The following is a 21,687-nucleotide window of genomic DNA, read 5'->3' as shown; positions in this document are numbered from 1 at the left end:
TCAGGTGATTTGCTTGCCCTTTTGGCCAAACCTCCAGATTGTTGTATGTTTTGGATATATTCAAAATGTCACCATTTTTTAAATCCTTCTGCACGGAAATTTCTTGACAGAATTGTATGAACGCCAGTGCAAATTCACTTTAAGCAGTACAAAATGCTGATCCATAAAAGAAAAGTAGTAGCCTTTATGAAATGGTACTGGATCAACAGTGATTTCACAGTATCTTGGGAGAGGCCATTTTTATTCATCCCCAATTCACCACCACCTTACCCTCAAAAAACCCCAGACTGATGTAACAAGTTGCTGTTCACGCTTCATCATTCTTGTGTCTTGGTTTCGCTGAGACTTGTAAGCTGTGATTTTCCTTGCTATGGTGTTTTGTTTTTCCCTTCCTGGGGGCCTCTTTACCTGCTGCTTCAAACTAGCACTTAGTCAGAACACCAAACTGCTGCTGCAAACTAAGCCAAAGACAAAGAAACATTCCTTGAAAAAGAATTATCCTCCTGACCCTGTAGTGCCAGGCTGGTGCATCAGAAACAGCTGTGAAAATAAACTGCTCTGCTGCTAATGCTCTGCAGCTGTTGGTCAGAGACACTCTCAAGTTGTCTGATCCTCAGCTGTTCTGTGCCTATCCTTTTTATTGCTACTAGCAGCTTTCTCCCTGTGGTATTCTGTTTCTTGATGCTTCTTCCTGGTAGCACTAGGCTGGTTGTTTAATCTCATGCCTGCTTGACTGTAATGTATTTTATAACATGCATTTTTGGCCTCTACAACAACCAAGTATCTTTAATAATCTGTTACTGAAGTACTTCAGTGGTGGCTCAATGTACTTTTGGATATTTGAGAAGCTATGCTTACAACTTTATACTGCCACGTTAATTGACTTTTGTACTCTTTAACCTCCCTTCAAACCCCTGCTATTCTTAAGCAGTAGTGCTATTTATAATACCTCTTATTGTAAATAGCACAGCTTAGTTAAATATGCATATTATAATAAATTTTTAATTGAAGACTACAGTTAAATAAGACGGTAGGAATCAGACACAGGCTTCCCTTGGAAATAAGCTACAGAAATACAGATACATCTTTTGAGTATGCCAATTTACTCCTCACCTCCACTTTATTCCCTCCTTCTACAGATCAGAATGAAGAACAAAGTCTTGGTTCCAGCAACATTGCAGAATTAAGTCCAGGAGCAATAGATTCTTGCAGAAGTGACTATCAGACTGCTTTTAACAGCATGATGATGGAGCGTATGACCACTGATATTAATGCACTGAAAAAGCAATATTCCAGGATAAAGAAGAAGCAACAGCAGCAGGTTCACCACGTGTATATCAGAGCAGGTAACACATCCAGAACGTGCTTCATTCCCTGATTTATTGCAAACTAACTTCATCAGGCAAATGACATTATTTTACATTTAATCAAATAGACAAAATAAGAAAGACTGATGATATAACATTATAGTAAATGATATAACATTAGTAGTAAAGTGGGTACCTCTTCATGCAGATAGAAAACAAGAAGGTGATATTTTTTCTTCTTTTGTCAGGATCTGAAGATGATGACCCTGGGATTTTCTTAGGTCCCAGGGATCAACCAAACAATGGTATTTAAAAATGGCTTTGCTATCTGGGTGCATTGTGTTGATTTCTCTGATTAAAAAACTTTAAGTCTTTGGCATTCCTGGGATTGACATATTGATGCACTGAAAAAATTGAATGCAGAGATGAGGATGCTTCAGATCATGTGGCAGGTAGATTCCTAGCTGGTCTGTATTATCTAAACTCCTCTGAATTCATCTGGGCATGGCAAATTGTGCAATTGAAGGAACTGGCTTAGATGTTCTATTGTGGCTGGCAGTTTCCTTAGCCATAGTGATACTGTTGTGAGGACTGAGCTGGGCATCAGTCCCTTATTTAACAACCCATGTTATGGAGTCTGTCTCCCTAACTGTCAGACTCAGGTGTGCAAGGGTTGGCATGAAATGCATACCTGAAGGTTTTACTGGGTGTGCAAGCTGAACACAGCCCACCCCACTCATTCCTCCCTGCTTAAGTGTCATCCTTTAAGTTCACTATTGAAATTCACTATGCAAATGGGTCACTGTGGAGAATTTTTATTTCTCTTCTAGATTGTCTAAACCTGTGCTAGCAGGAGCATTGGAATACATGGAACTGCAAATTTTTATTTACATGGTTTAGAAGGATTTTTTTTTTTAATATCAGTGAAGTGTTTGCTTTGAACAGAGGCCAGCAGAAACAGTGCGAACAGTAAAATGTTGATTTCCAAGGATGCCAACTCCTATCTTCCAAACACAAATCTTTCTAATCTTACTAATCATGATACAGGGCTGGGTTTGTCATTTAATCAGACTGTCATCTAATCACTAATTCTGAGTCTACTCCTCTGGCTTAACAAGATGTGGTTTTATGCATTAATAGTACTTCAGTTTGTTTTCCATTTTCCAGTCACACAAGCCTCATGGAAAGGCTTGTGTGACTGACCTCATATGGAGACGGAATCGCCTCTTGCTGTTGGAAGAGAAATGAGGGAGAGGGGAAATACCAGAAGCCAATATTAATGTTAAACTATCAGTTATAGTTCAATTCCAAAAATCAAGAAACTATTTTTTAAAATTATATATTTTCATGGTATTCCTGGCTTGGGGCTTCCCCACAGGTGCAAAGCAGTGAGAAAGGGCAGAAAATCCTTATATTGAAGGTGCTGCTTTGTGTTCAACTCTAAGACATAAGTGAAATTCAGTGATGATTGTTAAGTTTGGGTTGGTTTTTTAAAAATACATTCTGTCCTACAAACCTTTGCCATATCTCAATAAAGGTATCAAATTTGATGGTAGATCCTTGGAACATTAATTTGTTTTGTTCTTTAACAATACTGTGTTTCTTTTAAATGCTTTCTTTCAGACAAAGGGCCAGTTACCAGCCTCCTCCCTTCTCAGGTAAACCATTCCCCAGTGATAAACCACCTCCTTTTAGGAAAGAAGATGAAATTGAATAACAAGTCTCTCAAAAATGCTGTAATTCACATCCCAAGCCATGCTACGGGGAAGATGTCTCCCATTCCCCAAGAAGATCTTAAGACAAAACTGAACTCTCCGTGGCGCACTCACATACGAGTCCATCGGAAGAACATTGCTAGGGCCAAAGGCCAGCTGGGCTATGGAGATACTGTAGGACTGATAGATGAGCAGAGTGACAGCTGCAAAACAAATAGTCCTGGTGCAAAGGAGGAGGCTTCCAAACATTCTGACTTTGGAGAAAGAGAAGAAGGTGGTTTGGATGACAGGACTACTCGGAAAGCTGAGCAGCAGTCATCTGAGGCAGACTCTACGGACAGCGGTACAAACATGTCCATGGTTCAGCTAAAACTGGAAGCACTGGAACTCACCTCAGATACCCAAACTGATGTGGAGCCAACATCCCATCGGTCCAGCCAGCCATGTTTATCAGAGTCTTCCACTTCATCCAGAGACAGTGGAAACCTGGCTAAATCGCCCCAGCCTGGGAACCCAAAGCCACAAGTCTTCAATCCTTTTCCCAGTGTCAAGCCTCTTCGAAAGTCAGCCACAGCCAGGAATTTAGGGCTATATGGCCCCACTGAAAGAACACCAACAGTACACTTCCCACAAATGAGCAGAAGTTTCAATAAATCTGCCAGTGGCAGCAGTGGGACAAGGAAACGATGATGTGCTGGTACTCGTTATTTCTGATAGCAACAAAAGGATTTGTATTGCCTTTTTTTTAATGTGTGCATGTGTATGTGTGTCCCAAAGCTTTTCTAATTGCTAGCTAAGTAACAGGGACAAAAGTGGTTACCAGATATATAAATATGTGACTTTGAAAATTGTACTTCCATGTTGTTATGGGATAGATTAGTGAAGATGCACTCTGGCACTCTATTGTTAATTCTGATGGTCCTGTGTAAAATAAATATTAATTTGCAATGTGAAGCATACAATTTCGTAAAGTCTAACTCAGACATTAAATCACCAGCTGCCTTTAACCCCTCAGACCCCATGGCTGCCTCCTGTCTAGCTGAGCTCAAAGGACCAATTGTCCAGTGCAGAAGACAGGTGTAACAGTTTTTGGCACTGTTAAGCAGCTTCCCCATCCGACCTCATCATCATACTCTGGGAGTAGCTGGAGAAGCCACCACAAACAGAAGCACAAGCAGCCTAGCAATCAAAAGTGTCACTTTGTGACATCTGGCTTCAGATATTCTTGAGCAGCATTTTGTGCTTCTCTTCCCACAGCAATTCTCTGCTGATACTATTTTTAATATAAACCTAAACATTGAGCATGAGAACAGCAGACATAAGTCCATCCACAACAGTTTTGCTCTTTCTCTGTTACAGTGTACATACATACATTTCTGTTACTTCTGCTGGAGAGTTGCAGCACTATAAAATTAGGAATTAGGTACAACTATTTGTATAGTTGTATGATTATTATTCTGATGCATCTTGGCTTCAATGGATTTAAAAGCTATTATCTAGATTAGACTTGTAGTTAAATAATATTTGCCAGCTTAGCAGTAGGTAAAATATATGAATGTTCCAAAGTAGTTTAGGGTTTTAAATTCTATAAATAGAGTGATTAGATACTTAGAGTGCCACTTCCCATTAAAAGCCAACACATCAACCACTATGTCAGTGGGATGTGCCCTCGGGCTTCCATGTCTTGGTTCCTCTTTGGTGTGAAAGAAAGTGAGAAACTGAGTATTTATTTCCAAATCAAAAAGCAGAGCTGATAAATACTGTAAGACAAGTATTTATATATATATAACAGAGCCAGACAGAGAAACTAAACCTACATCATTCAACTTCAGGATTGCTAAATCAAGTACTCAAACTCCAAGAAATTCAGGTTGTTCTTAAATCATTGCAGCTCTGTCAGATGGTATGTACTGACTGTGATTCTTTACCTTGATTCCAAGTTTCCTGCGGCATGAAAGGGCCAATCTTTTAAACTGCCGTAATGATGAATCAGCACCATTGTATGTAATATCTTACTTGCTTTAAAAAAATTCTTTGTTAAATTTGCAAATTAATATATATCATTGTCTATGAATGTACTCCATAACCTATAGTATGTGACACCAGATTTACTGTATACCATAACTTATAAGCTGTACAATATACTCTGTTCATTGTTGTGGGAAGTTTTATTTTGCTGTTGTTTCATATAAGTGTATGCATATAAAGTAATATACAACTATGAACACTATAATTATAAAACAGATGTAGGTCAGATCTTGCCCCTGCCTTATTTCCAGGCAATAGGAGTATTGTTACTAATGATTACTTACAGCACTAAGTAAATTTAAAATAATGTAGAATTTAGTCTCTGATTATTGACTGTATGTGAATTGTTTTTGCACTGAATTAGAAGACATGGACTTCTCAAAAATTTTCCTGTGAATCATCATCCCCAGTTTTGCTTAGCTTCAGTGTATCATGCAGCTGTATGCTGAACCCATACAAATAAAAGGACTGTCAGTCTGTAAAACCTGCTAAAATGGTCCAAGTATGTGCATGAATTTTCAACATTTTATGAAGTAAGCAGTGGGAAATCAGTAAATTATGCATGGATACAGGTCTGGGGAAAGAACAACACATTCTAATGATTCAGAACTAATAGTAATTTACAAGTGTGCATTCAGGTCTTGGGCTGTTAGGATTAAGGTGAAGGGACCACAGCTGCTCAGTGCAATTGTGTGATATGCTTGCTGCAGGAAATTCTCTTAAAGTACTACTTGATGAGAAAATAGTGTCATGTTAGCTACCTCAAAGGTACATTTCTGTACCTCAAAGGATATTCACTCTCTACCTGAAATACTGTTGGAACATAGAGCAAAAGCAACTTCATTGCTTAGTACTGCGACAGAGCATTAAAATGAGGTCCAGAGAACCAGGGAACTCCAGAGAAGTTTCCCATTATTTTTCCTTAAAGAATCCCTTGAGCAAATGAGGTCTAGTGATGAAGATAGTTGTGCTTGGAAGAGTGGCGTTGCAGCACTGAGGGTTCTGGGAAGTATGATGGTGGGAATCTGCTCTGTAAACATTTTGTTCTCCTTGAGCCTTCTTGTTCTAATGTTTTCTTCCATGTGACCAAATGACATTTCTGTTTGTTGGTGTTTTGTTTTTTTTTTTAATTTCTAGAGTTTTGGTTTTTGGAGGTTTTTTGGTGGTGTTTTTTGGTTTTTTGGGGTTTTTTTGCTTTGTTTTTTTTTAAGGATTTTAATAGGATCATGTTGACTTTTACTTCCGAGCATGTGTTTCACCATCATCAAATGAATGCTCTCAAAGGACAGGTATTTGATTCCATTTTGCAGACACTTACAGGTCTGCAAGTGGAAACAGGTCCACAGCTATTCAGAGATTATTAGAAGTTGTCTATGCTTTGGGGGTAAAAATTGCAGATAGAAGACATAAGTTTTTCAGAATTGCTGTCAGCAAAAATTGGTTTAATCCATAACTGCAGCTATAGTACAAATTCAGTTTTGTGTAACTCACAAAAATCCTACCTCCATTCAAAACAACCTAAGTGGTTACTAGAAAGGCAGCAAAACACTCTTTCATGCAAAAGTAAAATGCAGCCTTTTACATAGGTATTTCCAACTCAGGTAAAAGCTCATTTTCAAAATTCAAGGCTTAAAATCCGTATCAAACTTTACATCATCTATTTTAAACTGTGTGAAATATTTCATACAGAAATAAGGTGAGTTGTTTCACTGCACTGTAGTTTTCCTTGATCTTCCTTGCAAGGAGTTATCTTGTGCCCATTCATGGGCAGTAGTAGCACCTGGCTGAGTGGCAGGGAGCCAGGATCATCTGACAGCAGCTCCACTGAAGTATGAAGAGATGGAAAAGTCATCCAAATGCATCCCTATCCTAGTCAATGCTTCATTTGCTCCAGTTTTGCTTGCTTTTTATTGGTGAAAGATGCATTCAAGGCAGGGGGTTGTCCTAGAGGTCTGCCAGTGATTTGAGCTGCGCAGTCATGCCAGGCGAGCAGCCTCAGGCTGTGTGCCATCAGCCAGCAGGGACTGGGGAGGTGACTGATTTCTCAGGCAGCCAGAAGCTGCTCGGACCCCTTTGAATGCCTCTGTTAACAGTGGCCTTGGGAAGATGGGCTCCTCTGTGGGAGGGGTAAATCCAGCACACTGCAGGAAAATGCACATGTGGAATGTCTCCTCTGCACACCCTTTCCCACTCAGGAGCCCTCAGGGCTTGCACTGGCTGATGGGCTGATCTGAGATATTTGACACAGTTTAGGACATAGAAGTGGTTTGCAGGGTCAGACCATGCTCAGGCCCAGCCTCCCCCAGCCTGCAGGATGCCATCTCAGCTGTGCTTTGACCTACAAGCAGCACACAGCACTTGCTGGCTCACCACAGGTTTAAAAAGAACCACAAATGCTTCCAAGTCTTTTTCTGATAAAACTGTATCAAACCACACTGGTTTACCACAAATAAGCAGGCAGGCGTGGTGGTGGCACCAGAGGCAATGCATGTGGATGGAGAGCTTGGAAGGAGGGAAGGATCAACTCATCCAGGCAAAAGGTACAAGGAGTTTTGAGGGAAAGCAAACTCCTTGGTGCCTATGTGGCTTTTTAGGTTTTTTAGTTTTAAACAACAAATCCATTACATGATGCTTCCTGCCCATCTTTGCTGTGTTCAAAGTGGTCATGGACTGGCCTGATGCCAGCAAGGTGCCCATCCTGCAGTGGTGCTGTCCATCCACCCACTTGGTAGCCCAGTGGTAGCTCCTGCCCTGGCAGGAGGGAGATGCCTGTGGAGAGCCCTCTAATGAGGTTCACTGTGGCTCACTTCACACTGAGCTGTCTAAAAGGGCCTCCTCTCATGGATGTGTATGGTTTTCATTTCTCACTTGTTGGTTTTCTGATGTTTTATATTTGTTGGTGTCATGGGGAAACTTTTTGATCCTCTCCTCATTTTTTGAATACTGCATCAGGAAAGACAAATGCTTTCTGCATCTCAGGACTCAATAGTTTTGCAACTATTCCTCTCTGTTTGGCTTGTATTTTGCTTTTGTGAACTCCCAACCCTTGGTGGTATTCATTGTCTGGGTGTTTGATGAGAGTTTTCAGGAAGATAAGGATAACCATGCTGGTTGACTTAGCCCAGTGTCTTTTCTCTGACAACTAATGGTTGGAAATGGCCAAGAATGGAGTCCTGCAGGAATACAGCACATCCAGAGACTGGCAAGCCTTCCCATGGGGCAGTCATCCACTTTTGCCTGGGTTGAGTAAACCACACAGAGGTGAGCTGGATGTTGGGTGCTGATCTGGGCAGCTGCATGCACAGCAGGGACTGCAAACACAGGTTCATAAGCAGAATTTCCTCCTTCACATGGAAAAAATAATAATAATGGAGACATGGCCAAGAATGAAAAGAATAATAAACATCATAAAATGTGAGCCTGAAGCAGCAGCTGTCGTGGTGGTTCCTGCTGGACTGCCTCTGTGGGCTCCACTTGAGCTTCCAGCCTCATGGTGATTCCTCCCTTCCAGTCTGACTGGCCTCCCCTTGCAGGGGAGATGACAAGGGACTTAGCTGGAGGGATCCTCCAAAGGGGCAGAAGGTGGGAATGGACTGGAAAGCCTCACAGGCTCTCAGAGTGTCAGACATGCTGGAAACCCCAGATCCAGTGCATGACACAGCCTGATCAGTGATGAGGGACTCATGAGCAGTAGTTCCCAGCCAATTTTTCAGCCCCTTTTGGGCACAAACAGTGGTGTTGCTCTGCTCCTGCTGCTCACTGCCCATGATGGCTCCTCCACCTTGCTTTCCTTTCCTAACAGTTCCAGTGGCTGCTCTAGATGACGCATGGGTACAAGCCCAGAGTGAAGGGCAGGTGCCATTCTGTACAGACACATCACAAGGACAGCTGTGGAAGGAAGGTGTTCAGCCAGCAAGAAGGAAATAACTTTATTCTTAGGAAAAGTAGGAAAGGTCTTGAGCAACCACCCAGCATAGGCATAGGAGTCCAATCTTAAGACTTTGATAGGCCAAAGATTTACAACTCACCAGCAACCAGTCACAGGTGCTCGGGGAGAGGAGAGCTGGGTGGAACCTTACAATGTGTGAGCCTGTAGTTCCAGGCACCAAAAAGAGTGTCAGAAATTGTAACACTTTTTTCACCCAACTGTGACTTATAATTGCAGCTTCTCTTACTCTTCTAATGAAATCTCTTAATGGAACTGGGTTTCATTATTTACTTTCTTTTTCTTTTTATAAAGGCAGGCCTATTACTCTGTTTTATCTGCAGCAATGTACAGACCTGATTGTCTTCTGCTTGTTTCCACACTACTTACATTAGGCATACGTAGTGCCCTTTTGAACTCCAAGTTACTGTGTATGATAATTTTTATACTGTTTCCCCTGCAATGGTAAACTTTTCACCCAGTTACAACAATACTGTTCAGCGTCTGGCCTCCAGTGCTCTTGGAGAAGAGGCCCTTCTCCAGAGGGAACAAAAGGACTCTTGTCTGCTTGGCAGAGGGCCAGGTGACTGGGTGTTGCTGGACACGTTCTCTGTGCCCAGCAGCCAGCGCTGAGTCACTGATTTCTGTCCAGGCTGGAAAGTGTTTGTTCCACAAAGTGTTTGCTGCTGAAGAGGTGCTGCTTCTGCCATCCTGGCAGAGGCAAGTTGTGCCACACTGCTGCTGACCCTCCAGAACTGCTGACCCTCCACTGCTGCTGTGACAGACAGAGCTGGGGAGGATTTCACTATTGCAGTTGGCAAGACACGATAGCATCTTCTGTAAAAGGGCTACAGAGTCTGGCCACAGAGCTGCAGTGCCGCTGCTGGAGGTTAGAGCAGGTTTGCAGCCACCACCAGCAGCAGGGCAGTGATGAGTGCTCTGGCCCAGTCTGCACTGTGGCTTTCTGTGCTCACACCCATTCGAGGGGTTCTTCCAGGTACGGTCACTAGGTGCCACTGGTGCTCCATGCAAACACAACTGCTGCAATTCCTGGGAAAGGAAACACAGCCATAGCTTAGTGTTTTCAATTTTTATTCATTCTCGATCAGATGTGAAGCAGTTTCTAGTCTGTTTGCCTTTGATTTCACATTGCAACCCCTCTGCTCTATTTGACTCCTCTTAGTAAGCTTGCTAACCTTGCACAGTGATCCCAAAGCACAGAGACATCCTAACAATGTGTCTTTGGAAACGGTGCCCATAGCAAGACACTAAAATGCTCTAAAGGCTCGTTCTCCGTCAGAGGTATAATAAACTTTCTCTTTAGTGAAAGAGCCATCAAACAGAATTCCAATTGCAGGCAGATGAAGGAAGCTTGTTGGTATCACTGAGTTCAAACTTATTTTATGAGTGAACCAGCAATGATAACCAGTTCCTGCCAGTCACGAATCAGCTGAGGTATTTTATTATAAATACTGGAGTTAAGCTGTTCCAAAGGCTGGAAGAAAAACCCCACCTTTTGGTCAAACTTCTGTAAAAAGTAACCCCAACAAAATATAGCTGTGCCAATAAACTCCTCTCAGATACTTACCTGCTTGCTGCTCTGCCCTGGAGAGCTTGCTGCTCAATCCATTAATGTTTTAAACTTCTGGAGCTTGGAAAAAAAAAACACATTCAGGTATCCAAATGTGAATCTTGTGCCTTGAAGAATTGCTTGCCTTAGCTGGGAACTGGAATTTGAAGTTCACATGCCAGTCATCAGCAATCAGTACTGACTCCCCGTGGGCCTGAGGGAATCTCAGGAGGTTTAACAAGGCCAAGTGCAAGGTGCTGCACCTGGGCTGGGGCAAACCCTGGTGTCAGCACAGGCTGGGGATGGACAGATGGAGAGCAGCCCTGCTGAGAGGGACTCGGGGGAGCTGGGGGAGGAGAGGCTGGACATGATCCAGCCATGGGCACTCCCAGCAGAGAGAGCCAAACATGTCCTGGGCTGCATCCAAAGCAGCGTGGGCAGCGGGGCCAGGGAGGGGATTCCTCTCTGCTCTGCTTAGTGAGGCTCCACCTGGAACCCTGCATCCAGCTCTGGGGTCCCCAGGAAAGATGAGGAGCTGTTGGAGCAAATCTGGGACAGGCCCGCAAAGATGGATTGGAGCACCTCCTATGAAGACAGCCTGAGAGAGCTGGGGTTGTTCAGCCTGGAGGAGGATGTGGGGAGGCCTTATAAAAGCCTCCTAGTACCTAAAGGGGCATTATAAGAAAAATAGTGACAGAATTTTTAGCAGAGGCTGTTGTGATAGGACAAAGGGCCTGGTTTTAAACTAGAAGAGGATTGTAAAACACTGGCACAGGTTGCCCAGAAAGGTGTGGATGGTTGGAAACATTCAGGATTGGGCTGGATGGGGCCCTGAGCAACCTGGTCTATTTGAATCTGTCCCTGCTCATTGCAGGAGGGTGGACTAGATGGCCTTTAAAAGTCCCTTCCAAACCAAACCACTGTGTGATTACACGGTGGCTTCTCAGGTAGGTGCATGATCTAGACACAGTCACTGTCAGCATCCAGCAAAATTATATGAGCCTTAGATTTGTAACTCAATTTTTCAGCAGCTTGCTCTGCAAATTGTTGTGACCAGACACATTCAGCAACACACAGGCTGGACACAGCCTCACTGAATGTGCACCAGACAGTTTCCTGCCAGGGAAAAGCATCAGCTGAATGCAGGTCACTTGAAAAACAAGCATCCTACATCCATTTAAGGACTTAGGCTCTTAAAGCAGGAGCAAGATGTTATTAAGATGCTTAAAAAGAAATGCAGCCCTTGCCTAGCCCTTGCAAGCCCTCACACAGCAGCAGTGGCCTTTGGTGCTCTCTAAAATTTCCCTGTTTGGCTTCAACACTTCCAGTGCACCTAGAATTCTGCCTTTGCTTGTGTCACCTCTGTGCCCCTTGGCTAAATCACATGAGAGCAATCCAATGAAGCTGAAAAATGGACTCTGATTAAATCTGAGATTGATCTGGTACATCTAGAGCTCCTCCTTGCCTTTTAATAATGAAATTCAACACAGGGCAGATCTTGATGTGTGTGGGCAGAGGCAGAAACAGACTGATTTGGGGCATTAAATCAGGGTGTGCCTAAAGAGATTGTGTCATTTCTAGATCAGAGCAAGTGCGATTAGTTCAGCAGTGTCTGGAGAAGTTCAGTAATTAGTTGCTTTTAATTGCCATTTCAGGACACACTTTGAAGAAAGGTGTTACTTTTAGCTCAGAATTTGTTTTTCTCTTGTACAGACAGTGACGTCCAAGACCAGAATCCTTGAGACTGGACAGTCCCAACCAGTGGTTCCCCTCCTGATGAACAAGAGTCTTTACTGTTGAGTGTACCCTGTTTTAGAGGACAAGGAGGAGTGGTCTGCAGCTCCTGTTGAGGTGGCAACACCACACACACAAATCTGAGTTCCAGATGCAAGGGCATGGCTCTGTGCCACCTACACAGGACGCATGGGTTTAATCCTGTGGGCTGTGGCTTGACAAGGATGAAAGGGGAGGAAGATATTGACCTTCTCACAGTTGCAGACAATAGCCCTGTTTAAAAAAATAGCTGTAGATGGGTCTCTGCATCCACTGGAAAGGCTTCAAAACATGAAGTGTATAAAAGCTCTGTCCTAGAGTTCTGACCTCTCATGTGGATGAGGGAAACCTGGACCCCACCACCTGTGTGTGGTTAGATTTTTCATTATTCAGTAATTATGTAAAAAGAGGATGGAGCCCTGTGCAGGGAATTGTCTCAACCTGAGGCTTATTTATTTGGATTAATAAAAAAAGGATGAAAGATAGCAATGATGTAATTTAAATACAAAATCTATATTAGACATAACCCATAATAAATCTCCTGTGTCAATTCTCAACTTGCTTTCAAGCTTCTATTTGGCAGTGAGTACAGAAACGAGACATGAGCACCTTTGGCTCAGATGCCATCTGTACTTTGAGCTGGAGTGGATCTGTACTTTGAACATACAGATTTTTGCATATCTTTTTCCTTCAAGGACACACAGTGTGCAGGCATTTGGCTGTTATATTTGTTACAGGTGCATGGTATTGCCAGGCTGCATGGTGAATGCTGACTGCTGTTTAAATTAAAGTAATGCTATCTTGATTTGGAAAGACAGGTGTCTGCTAAGGAAGGCAGGAGTCTCTCCTGAAATGGAAAATGTAAACCCCCTCCCTCCAAATTGCTATAAATTTTAAATTAAGGGGCTCTCAGCCAAAAATATGGAAGCAGGAAAAACAGTTCTTTATTAGGGAAGAAAATTAAAAGATAAAATAAACAATGCAGTAAACCAAAACAACACTGTCAGAGTCAGAATACAACCTGACACGCTGTTGGTCAGGGTGTTGGTAGCAATCCAATTGGAATTGTGGCTGCAGTCCTCCTGGAGTGTCAGGTGTGATTCTGTTGGGAATGCTTGGCTCCTCCCTCTGGGCAGAGCATCTCACAATGGGATGCTATAGTCCTTATCAGTCATGCAGTGACATTCAATAGCCTGTTATCAGCAGATGTCTCCCCTGAAGGAGGATTGGTTGTGGAAGAGATAAGGAAAACTGCCCACTTGACAGAAGACAACTGCCATACAGATAGCAAATAGAATACAACTTGCCTTGCAATCTGGGACAATTGGTAAGCCTGCTCTAACCATTCCCCTTTCTGTTAGAAAGTGACACCACCTCAGACAGCAGCTTGCAGAGAAGCTGATGGTCTCTGGGCTCTGAAGCCACATGCAGCACTTGATGATGAGTTAGTGGTGCCAGAGCACTACAAACACGTGCAAGGTTGGTGTTTGCTGGAGTTCAGTGTCAGGAAAAGTGAGCTGGAAGCATCCTCGCTGTAATGGAGCTGCAACTGCACAGTTCATGCAGGTGATTGGTTTTTACCATGTTCACCTGCCAGCAGGTTACCCTGCAGTGCCCCTGGTGCTGATACTGACTGTGGATCCCAGAAGCTGATGCTGGTCTCCAGGAAAGGAATTATGTCATAAAGAAATGCTCTGGGTTTGGTTTATGCCTTTGTGTGTCTCCATGGCACAGGCTGGTGCCACCACTGTCAAAGCTGGCAGACAGAAGAATTTCTATTCCTTCCTTCCTTCCTTCCTTCCTTCCTTCCTTCCTTCCTTCCTTCCTTCCTTCCTTCCTTCCTTCCTTCCTTCCTTCCTTCCTTCCTTCCTTCCTTCCTTCCCTTTTCCTCCCTTGTCTCCCTTCCTGCCTGCCTTTTTCCATCCTTCTTTCATCCCTGAAAAGATTAAAAGCATTTTCTAGAGCTGATTTTAAAAAAAGGCAGAAAAAACCCACAATGGTTACCTGACCTGCATGTAATATTTATCCAGCTTTCCATTCACATTTATTTCTTCTTACACAAGACCTGTGATGTGTCTCTAGACTTTCAGGAGAAGAGGACTGAATGGTTTATCTCTGTTCCAGTACACTGCAAGGACCTAAGTGCAGTATCTGGTGATCAACAGGGCAATTTTTGACAAATGAACTCCTATTATGAACCAGCCACAAGTTTAATTTTTTTTCATGTCTACTTTCCTCATGAAGTTTTATAGAGTGGGTTTTTTCTTTTGTTGTTGTTATGGGTTTTTTTGTTTGGTTTGTTTTGGTTTATTTTCTTTCCCCTCTGTTACTAGCCCTGTCCATTAGATATTAACACTATGGAGTTTTTCTCCATTGGTGGATTTTTTTGGAGCCTTAGCTGCTAACATCAGACTATACCAACAAAAACACCCCAAACCCCAAGCCAGAAGAGGATATTGTTTCTATCTCTCTGAGGTTTGAGAAGGTTTTTGCTAAAAGTTTGAACATCAGAAGGGAAAAGTTCTCCCAAAGCTGTTACTCCTATATTGATTCTGGGTGATTTTGGAGGTGTAATGTGTGATTTCTTATCATTCTGACATAAAAAAAGTGTTGCTGTCCTTCAAAATTGAGGAAGTAGTTGTTATTCAGGTTGACAGTAGCAAATACATGACCTGCCTCTTGAAGGCAATTGTCCTCAGAGTGAAAGATGAATGAAAAACAGCAGAAGCTTGAAGGAAAATGAGAGCAATGCTCCCCCCTGGAGAGGACTGGGGTGGGCATGGCTTTTCTCTTCCCTTCCTTTTCATTACAGTGACCTGTGCTCTGGTTCCCTTTCTTAGAAAACAGCTAAAGTATGTATCTGAGACTATATTTTGACCTTGCTGGCCTTGCTCCAGTAAAATACAAGTCTTAGAAGGGAATTACCACACAACTGATCCTGCTACAGAACTATCTGCAGGTTAAAATTTCTCACTGTCTGCATATTTCACTGAGGCTCAGAGAGGATGGAAGCACTGGGAATTTGCTGCAGTCAAAACTGACTGTGAATGGGGAGTGAAATACAGTTATTTTTTCTCTCAGAGGTGCGTTCCATCCTGAGGTTCTGTTGGAGAGCATGGAAAGCTTTGATGAAGGTCCTTTGATGACAATGAAAAGAGCCATGACATATGTGTAGAAAACAAAAAGGAACTCCTGGTTTTATCTTCTCCTTTTCTCACACAATGGACTGACTAATTGGAAAAAGGATTGATAAGTTGCATCTTGATTGTTCACCAGCTTTTGAACTCTATCCAGAGCAGAGAATAAGTCCTGCTTGCTTTTCTGTCAGGCAGAACGTGCCCACACGACTTTCCAGCTCTGCCATTCACATATGCAGATCATTACAGATGAAACGTATTTTTCATGATGTTTTGCTCACTACTCCCATGCAGAGAAGGGCTGGGGTGGAGAATGCCTCATATGCAGCATCCCTGAAGTCATTACTCTCAGAGTAAGTGTTGTCATATAACTCTGTTGTCTGGGTGGTATTGCCAGGCTCTCATTTTCACTCTTTTATTAGTTTCTAATGTTGTTGTGATGCAAATTTTTAGTTTGCTTGCACCATAGGGTCTTGCTTGAAGTTAAGGCACCTCAGGATGGGAGGAGGGTGTCAGCTTATGTCCTTAGTTGCCTTCAAATGATGGTCTCAGCTGAGCAAGGAGGGGCTCCATCTTCCCTGGGTGTGTGTAAGGTCCTTGGGCCTATTGAAAGAAGTGGAGATACGCCAGTAAGGTGTCCCTTGCCCATCCTCCCTGGGCATAGCGTCCCTCTAAATCCAGCCAGGTTTCCAGCCTGAGCTGCTGGTTCTGTGCAGCTTTTCACCTACATCAACTGGTCTGTGGGATGCTTCCATCTACACTGTTGCTGTTTTCTTTGGAGGAAATGGGGAGCTGCTCTTGAGGCTGGTAATGCTGCCCTTGCAGGTGACCACCTCCTTTTCCTGCATTTTCTGTATATTCTCACAAGGGGATATGATTTTTAAGGCTGAACCACAGGAAATCTGCCTCCCTGGCTTTAGTCTCACAACATCCTGCAGCAGGTTAGGCCCATCATGTAGACAGCACAGCAGTGGCTGCAAGAGGTTGAACAGGACTGCAGGGAAAGCAAGAGGTTTTCTGGGGAAAGAGCATCCCACTGGCATCTGTCCAGCCAGGAACTGCCACCATCAATAATAAAGCCTGTGAAGAGTGTGTGTCCAAACCAGCCCCCAGCCTCTGGGGCAGCTACCCTGAGGCCACTCTGATTTTCCATGTCAGGATTTAGTCTGAGACCAGAGTGCTGAACAGGAGAAAGTCTAAAGGTGTAGGCACACAGTTTGTGGTAACTGGGAGTGGGGCTGTGGCTGAGCCTCATCCCCAGTGGGTGCAGCTGTGAGAAGCAGGTGAGCAGCACTGACAGCAGTGAGCCATGGAGTGCCCAGGGGCACGGACCAGCCACCAAATGGATCAGAGAGCACACAGGTGCAGTGCATGAACCAAGAGGGGTATAAAAGTTTGGGCTGAAGAACAAGAAGGGCAGATGTTTGCAGCCTTCTGAGGTGTAGTGATGCTGCTCTGTATGGGTTGAAGCTTTCTGAAATTGTCTGGTGATATCTGTGTATTGCAGCCATCTCAACTGAGATATGTGCTGTGGCATAGAAGAAGTTGGTCTGTGGTTTGCTGCTCTTCAGAGCAAAGTAGAAAGCCAGAACCAAGCTGGTGAGTGAAAATCCCTTTATCTGGAAGTCGCAGAACTCTCTGTAGGGAAGCTGTGCTGAGGGGAAGGTCTCTGTACGGCTGCACAGAGCTTTAATACTTGGGAAAAAGGGCATCTGGAGATATGATTTTGAGCACTGCCCACTGCTACATAAATCAGTAGCAGATTATGTATGTACAAAAGTGTAACCCTGAGGGAAACAAGGCTGATTTGGTCCCACAGAGTGGAGTATAAAGCTGAGAGGAAAAGTGGACTTATATTTTGTAAGAAATGGGGTTGAAATATTCTGGGTAGATTTTCCTAGATTTAGTTAAAGAAAAATAAAGCAAAAATAAAAAAATCTCACAGTGTTGCCTATACTTCATTCTCACACTTTTAATGAAACAGTGTGATTTCCAGTTTCTATTTTTGCCATGTTTATGCTATGAACTTGAACTCAAATCATATGTTCTATATCATTGAAAAAGCCCTTCTCAATTGTCTTGGCACACCCCAATCCTCTGGCATTTTACTTTTGAGACAAGAGTGGGAGTGGTTTTTGTAACCCTAAAATAGGCTGTTAGGGGAGTTTGTCCTTCCCTCCTTGTGGCACACCATGTGTGTTTGTCTGAGCACTAAGCTGCCCACAGGTCAGGCAGGCTCCTGGCATTTGTTAACTGGATGAAAAGGGCTCAATGCAGCAAAAATTTGAGTTGCTTGTAGAATAGCTACTCAGATTCACCTGAAACCTAAGGCAGGCATTGGTCTTTTTAGAAAATACCAATGCTTTTCTAGTGTTTGCTGGTTTTCTGACAAAGAATTGGAATAATATCCCAGGTTAGGATGCTCTGAGAAGTGTGAAAGGAGACTACAAAGCAAAGATTAGGAAATAAGCAAGTAAGGGATAAAGAAGGCCTGAAGAGATGGAGGAGTGGCTTGTTTGAGAAGAATAGGGATATACCTCTTATTTTGCATTAGATTTTACCCTTCCTTTCTGCAGGAATCCCTAGGTCAATTAACTGTTTGCTGTGACTGGAGCAAAAACTGATGTCTCCTTTTTCTTTTTTTTTTGGTCACTCACAGGCATCTTGGGTTCAACAGAAAACTTTCTGACTTTGATCCGACTATTTGCTCAGAAGTTTCTGATGCTATTCAGTATTTCACAATGGCACCAACGGGGAATTTGTCAGCACAGGATTTCTACTGAATTAACAGGCTGTTAGGAACACCTCTGGGACGGGAGAGGAGAAAGACTGTTGAATTTGCAAGTGACCTTGATGTGGGAAGAGATGAGACTCTTGACTCCATATTTCAGAAGGCTGATTTATTAATTTATGATATAGATTATATTAAAAGAAAATTATATATTAAAACAATACTAAAAGAATAGCATAAAGGATTTCATCAGAAGGCTAGCAAGGGAAGCAAAGGAATGATAATAAAATCTTGTGACTGACCAGAGAGTCTGAGACAGCTGGACTGTGATTGGCCATTAATTTAAAACAACTGCATGAGACCAACAAAAGATGCACCTGTTGCATTCCACAGCAGCAGATAACCATTGTTCCCATTTTGTTTCTGAGGCCTCTCAGCTTCTCAGGAGAAAAAATCCTAGCAAAAGGATTTTTCATAAAATGTGTCTGTGACAAAAGGCTACCCACAAGTCTTGGCTGGGATGGGAGAAGGGGAGGCAAGGAAAGATTGCTGCAACATGACAGTAGAAGAAATGGAAAGGAAAGTAAATAAACCTGAATACTAATAGAAAAAAACCAAGACCAAAATGAAATTATTCCATTTTTTCCCCCACATTTGTTTTGTTTGCCTATTGAGCCCTGTCAGGCACCTTGCCTCAGAGATGGCTAAACCAGTGTATTGCCTCAGCTGCTCTGAAGGTAAGCAACAACAACACTGCCAACGAAATTAACTGATCTTGTTTGTTTGTTTTGTGAAAGAATCAATTGGACAGATGGAGAGTCTACAGACCTCTGTATACCATGATTGCTAACCTTACTGTTATTTCTTTAGGTACAAGTAGCATGGCATCAAAAAGGATAAAAAAGGGAACATTTCATTATGGCCAGCCTGATACTAAATGACAACCAAATGATTTGCAGTACACTCTGAAGTTTGCACAGATAGAAGCTACTGATGATTATCATTTAAAAGACACTGGCAAAGTGGAATTATTTTACTTAGTACAACACAGTGAGCCAAAGCCAACAAAAAGTTGACTCCCTTCACTACCATCTCCAGGCTCAAATACAACCATAAAAATTGCTTCTTTTCTTCAAAAACAACCATTTCAAAACAAAAAGATTCCTCTCGGGTTACAAGCTAGTAACCTCTAGTGTCCATAAATGGCATTGTCTGTAAAACACTTCTACAATTTTGTAATAACTGTGGGATTTTGTTCCTTCCAATATCTGGTTAACTACACATTTGTTGCTTGGGTACTAAAGCTGCAACTATCAATTTTATGTATATTTATTTACTTTTGAGAAACCCATAGGGTTGTTTTGTTGTTTTTTGGTTTTTTTTGTAATATATGCTGTATTTCAGAGTTCTGCATTCTGCAGTCGTGTTTCTGGCATGTTAGCAATAATCCTCCCCTGTTTCACAGCAGCTGAATGGTCCCATATCTTATGCGAATAAGCTTCTCCTGAGCATGTCCCTGCACAAATCTACTGTTCAAACCCCTGCCCTTTGACATCTACATTTTGTGGAATGGCCTAAAAATTGGATGTTTCAAGTTTATTTCTTTTCTAGCTTTAACTAATTTTCCTCCCGTTAGTCAGTTTCTCATTCCCATAGTGCTTTTCCTTGTAATCTTTCCCCTTTTTCTTTAAAATTCAGTTGAAAGTTTTCCTTTGGAAGAAATGAAGATCCTTCCTTGTCATAAAGCTGTTGTGGACATAGTAAGCCAGGATATTTGAGGACTTAAGGGCAGAATTATCTCTGGTGAGTTATCCACCAGAGGATATTGGTTATTGGATATATATTGGTTATAGAGGATATGGATAGTCTGGCTTGTGATTTTTCCTGTGCCTTTTATGAGGTAGGTGCTCCCTGTTGACTTCAAGGGGAGTTGCAGGCACAGTAGAAAAGGAGGGTACTTGAGTAGGCAACATCATATGAAATTAATAAGAGAATTTTGCTTCTTGCTTTCAGTGTCCTTGAGAGTATGGAAATGATGCCAATGGCATAAAGTATTCTTTACTCTTTGTTAAATGTTAATGAAGATTGGGGCTGTTATGTAGTCATGGCATTTCCACATTAGTAAGTCCATCTGTCACTGAGAAGGGAGAAGTTAGGCTTAGTTATGTGGTTTATTGACCAACTTCTCTTACACACCACCCCTGAGGTTTTAAAAAACAGACAAATTTTTCATTTCAGAAGAGAGGAAACTTCTGCTGGAGTGAACAATGGCTGTGAAAGTGCCAAGAGTCTAGGATGCCATTAAAAATCATTCTCTCCCACCAAAAACCCCCTAGTGACTGTCAGTCCAAAAAGACCCTTTTCAAAGAAGGGTCTTTCCTGGGACCCTGCTACATGTCAGCAGGGTTTATGTGGTCCATGCATTTCTGGGGTGGTAGCTGCCATTCTCAGGGATTTTGCCACTCCATTCTCAGCACAGCTGATTTGGACTTCACCCATGGGCTATGTTTTTGTGAGTTTAAAGCAATATTCCTTCTGACTGTTTAATTCAGATTAATTGCTTTGAACACCTTTGCTAATGTGAAAGTGTAAAGAATTGGCTAGTTTTTATAGCTCTCTTTTCCTTCTTCCCTCCAAAATTTCAGAAATGCTTTCTTTATCATGTGGTGATTTATAAGTCCAACGTAGACAATTGAAAAGGAGACAGCCAGCTGTGTTATTTACCTTCTTTGGCACCCTGAGCCTCCAGCTAGGTAATCTGTTTAAATTGTCCAATATTCCTGGCAAGGCTCTCCTCAGTTTTTTCTTTGGTTTAGTCCAAACCCAAGGATATTTTTTCTTTTATCTTCTTGTTCCAAATTTCAAAGCCTTAATAAAGAAATGCATTGTCCTTGGAACAACAAGTGAAGCTGCCAGAGAGAGAGAGGAGGGAAGGGATCTTGTCTGGAGAAGCTGGAAATAAATGGGAATATTTCTGAGTGTAAACCAGGTAGGATCCTGCAAATCTAAAAATCTACAAAATGTTAAAACACCGGTTGGGGGTTACTTGAGTGAAAGGTACCACTGGGTGACTTGTTTATTATCCTCTACCATGTGTGATAAGACTAGAATAGACCACGGTGATCTTCTTGTGATTCTCTGTTTAGCATCCTTACAAAGCCTCCTACCACTACAGAACACAGGGGGAGATAAACCCAAACCTGTCCTTCTGCAAAGCCTGGCTTCCAGCATGGTCAATCCCTTCAGATGATGTCTGTCATGTTTAATGGGATTGTGGGCCTTATTTTCTGAATTTATTTAAATGGAAATTTCTAACAGTATCTTGCAGGAGAAACACCTTCCAATAGCAGATGTGCCTAGGTAGGTAGGCACATAAAATTTCAGCTTTCTCTGCCTTAATTTAATTGCAAATAGCTTTTAGTTATTCTCACAGCTCATCTCTGAATCTCCACATTTTTAGCCCTGTCCAGAAAAGTACTTAATTAATTTAAGCAACAGAAA

General features: G+C 42.4%; 1 protein-coding gene across 3 annotated transcripts in view; it reads left to right on the top strand.

Moving 5' to 3' along the window:
• Window positions 1-5,544, top strand: part of TBC1D30 (TBC1 domain family member 30) — a 28,851-nt gene extending 23,307 nt beyond the window's left edge. For 2 of the 3 annotated variants that reach the window (XM_031055568.1, XM_031055567.1), the window contains 3 exons: window positions 1,140-1,346; window positions 1,556-1,612; window positions 2,931-5,544. In XM_031055568.1, the coding sequence (XP_030911428.1) occupies window positions 1,140-1,346; window positions 1,556-1,612; window positions 2,931-3,712 (1,046 nt within the window). In that variant the 3' untranslated portion in view covers window positions 3,713-5,544. The remainder of the gene's footprint in view (window positions 1-1,139; window positions 1,347-1,555; window positions 1,613-2,930) is intronic. The other variant, XM_031055569.1, reaches the window with a different exon arrangement.
• The last annotated feature ends 16,143 nt before the right edge of the window (window positions 5,545-21,687 follow it).

This window comes from Geospiza fortis, unplaced genomic scaffold (assembly GCF_000277835.1).
Source record: "Geospiza fortis unplaced genomic scaffold, GeoFor_1.0 scaffold166, whole genome shotgun sequence".
Classification (NCBI taxonomy): Eukaryota; Metazoa; Chordata; class Aves; order Passeriformes; family Thraupidae; genus Geospiza; species Geospiza fortis.
The sequence above is the reverse complement of the archived record's forward strand: the minus strand, read 5'-3'. Positions and strand labels throughout refer to the sequence as shown.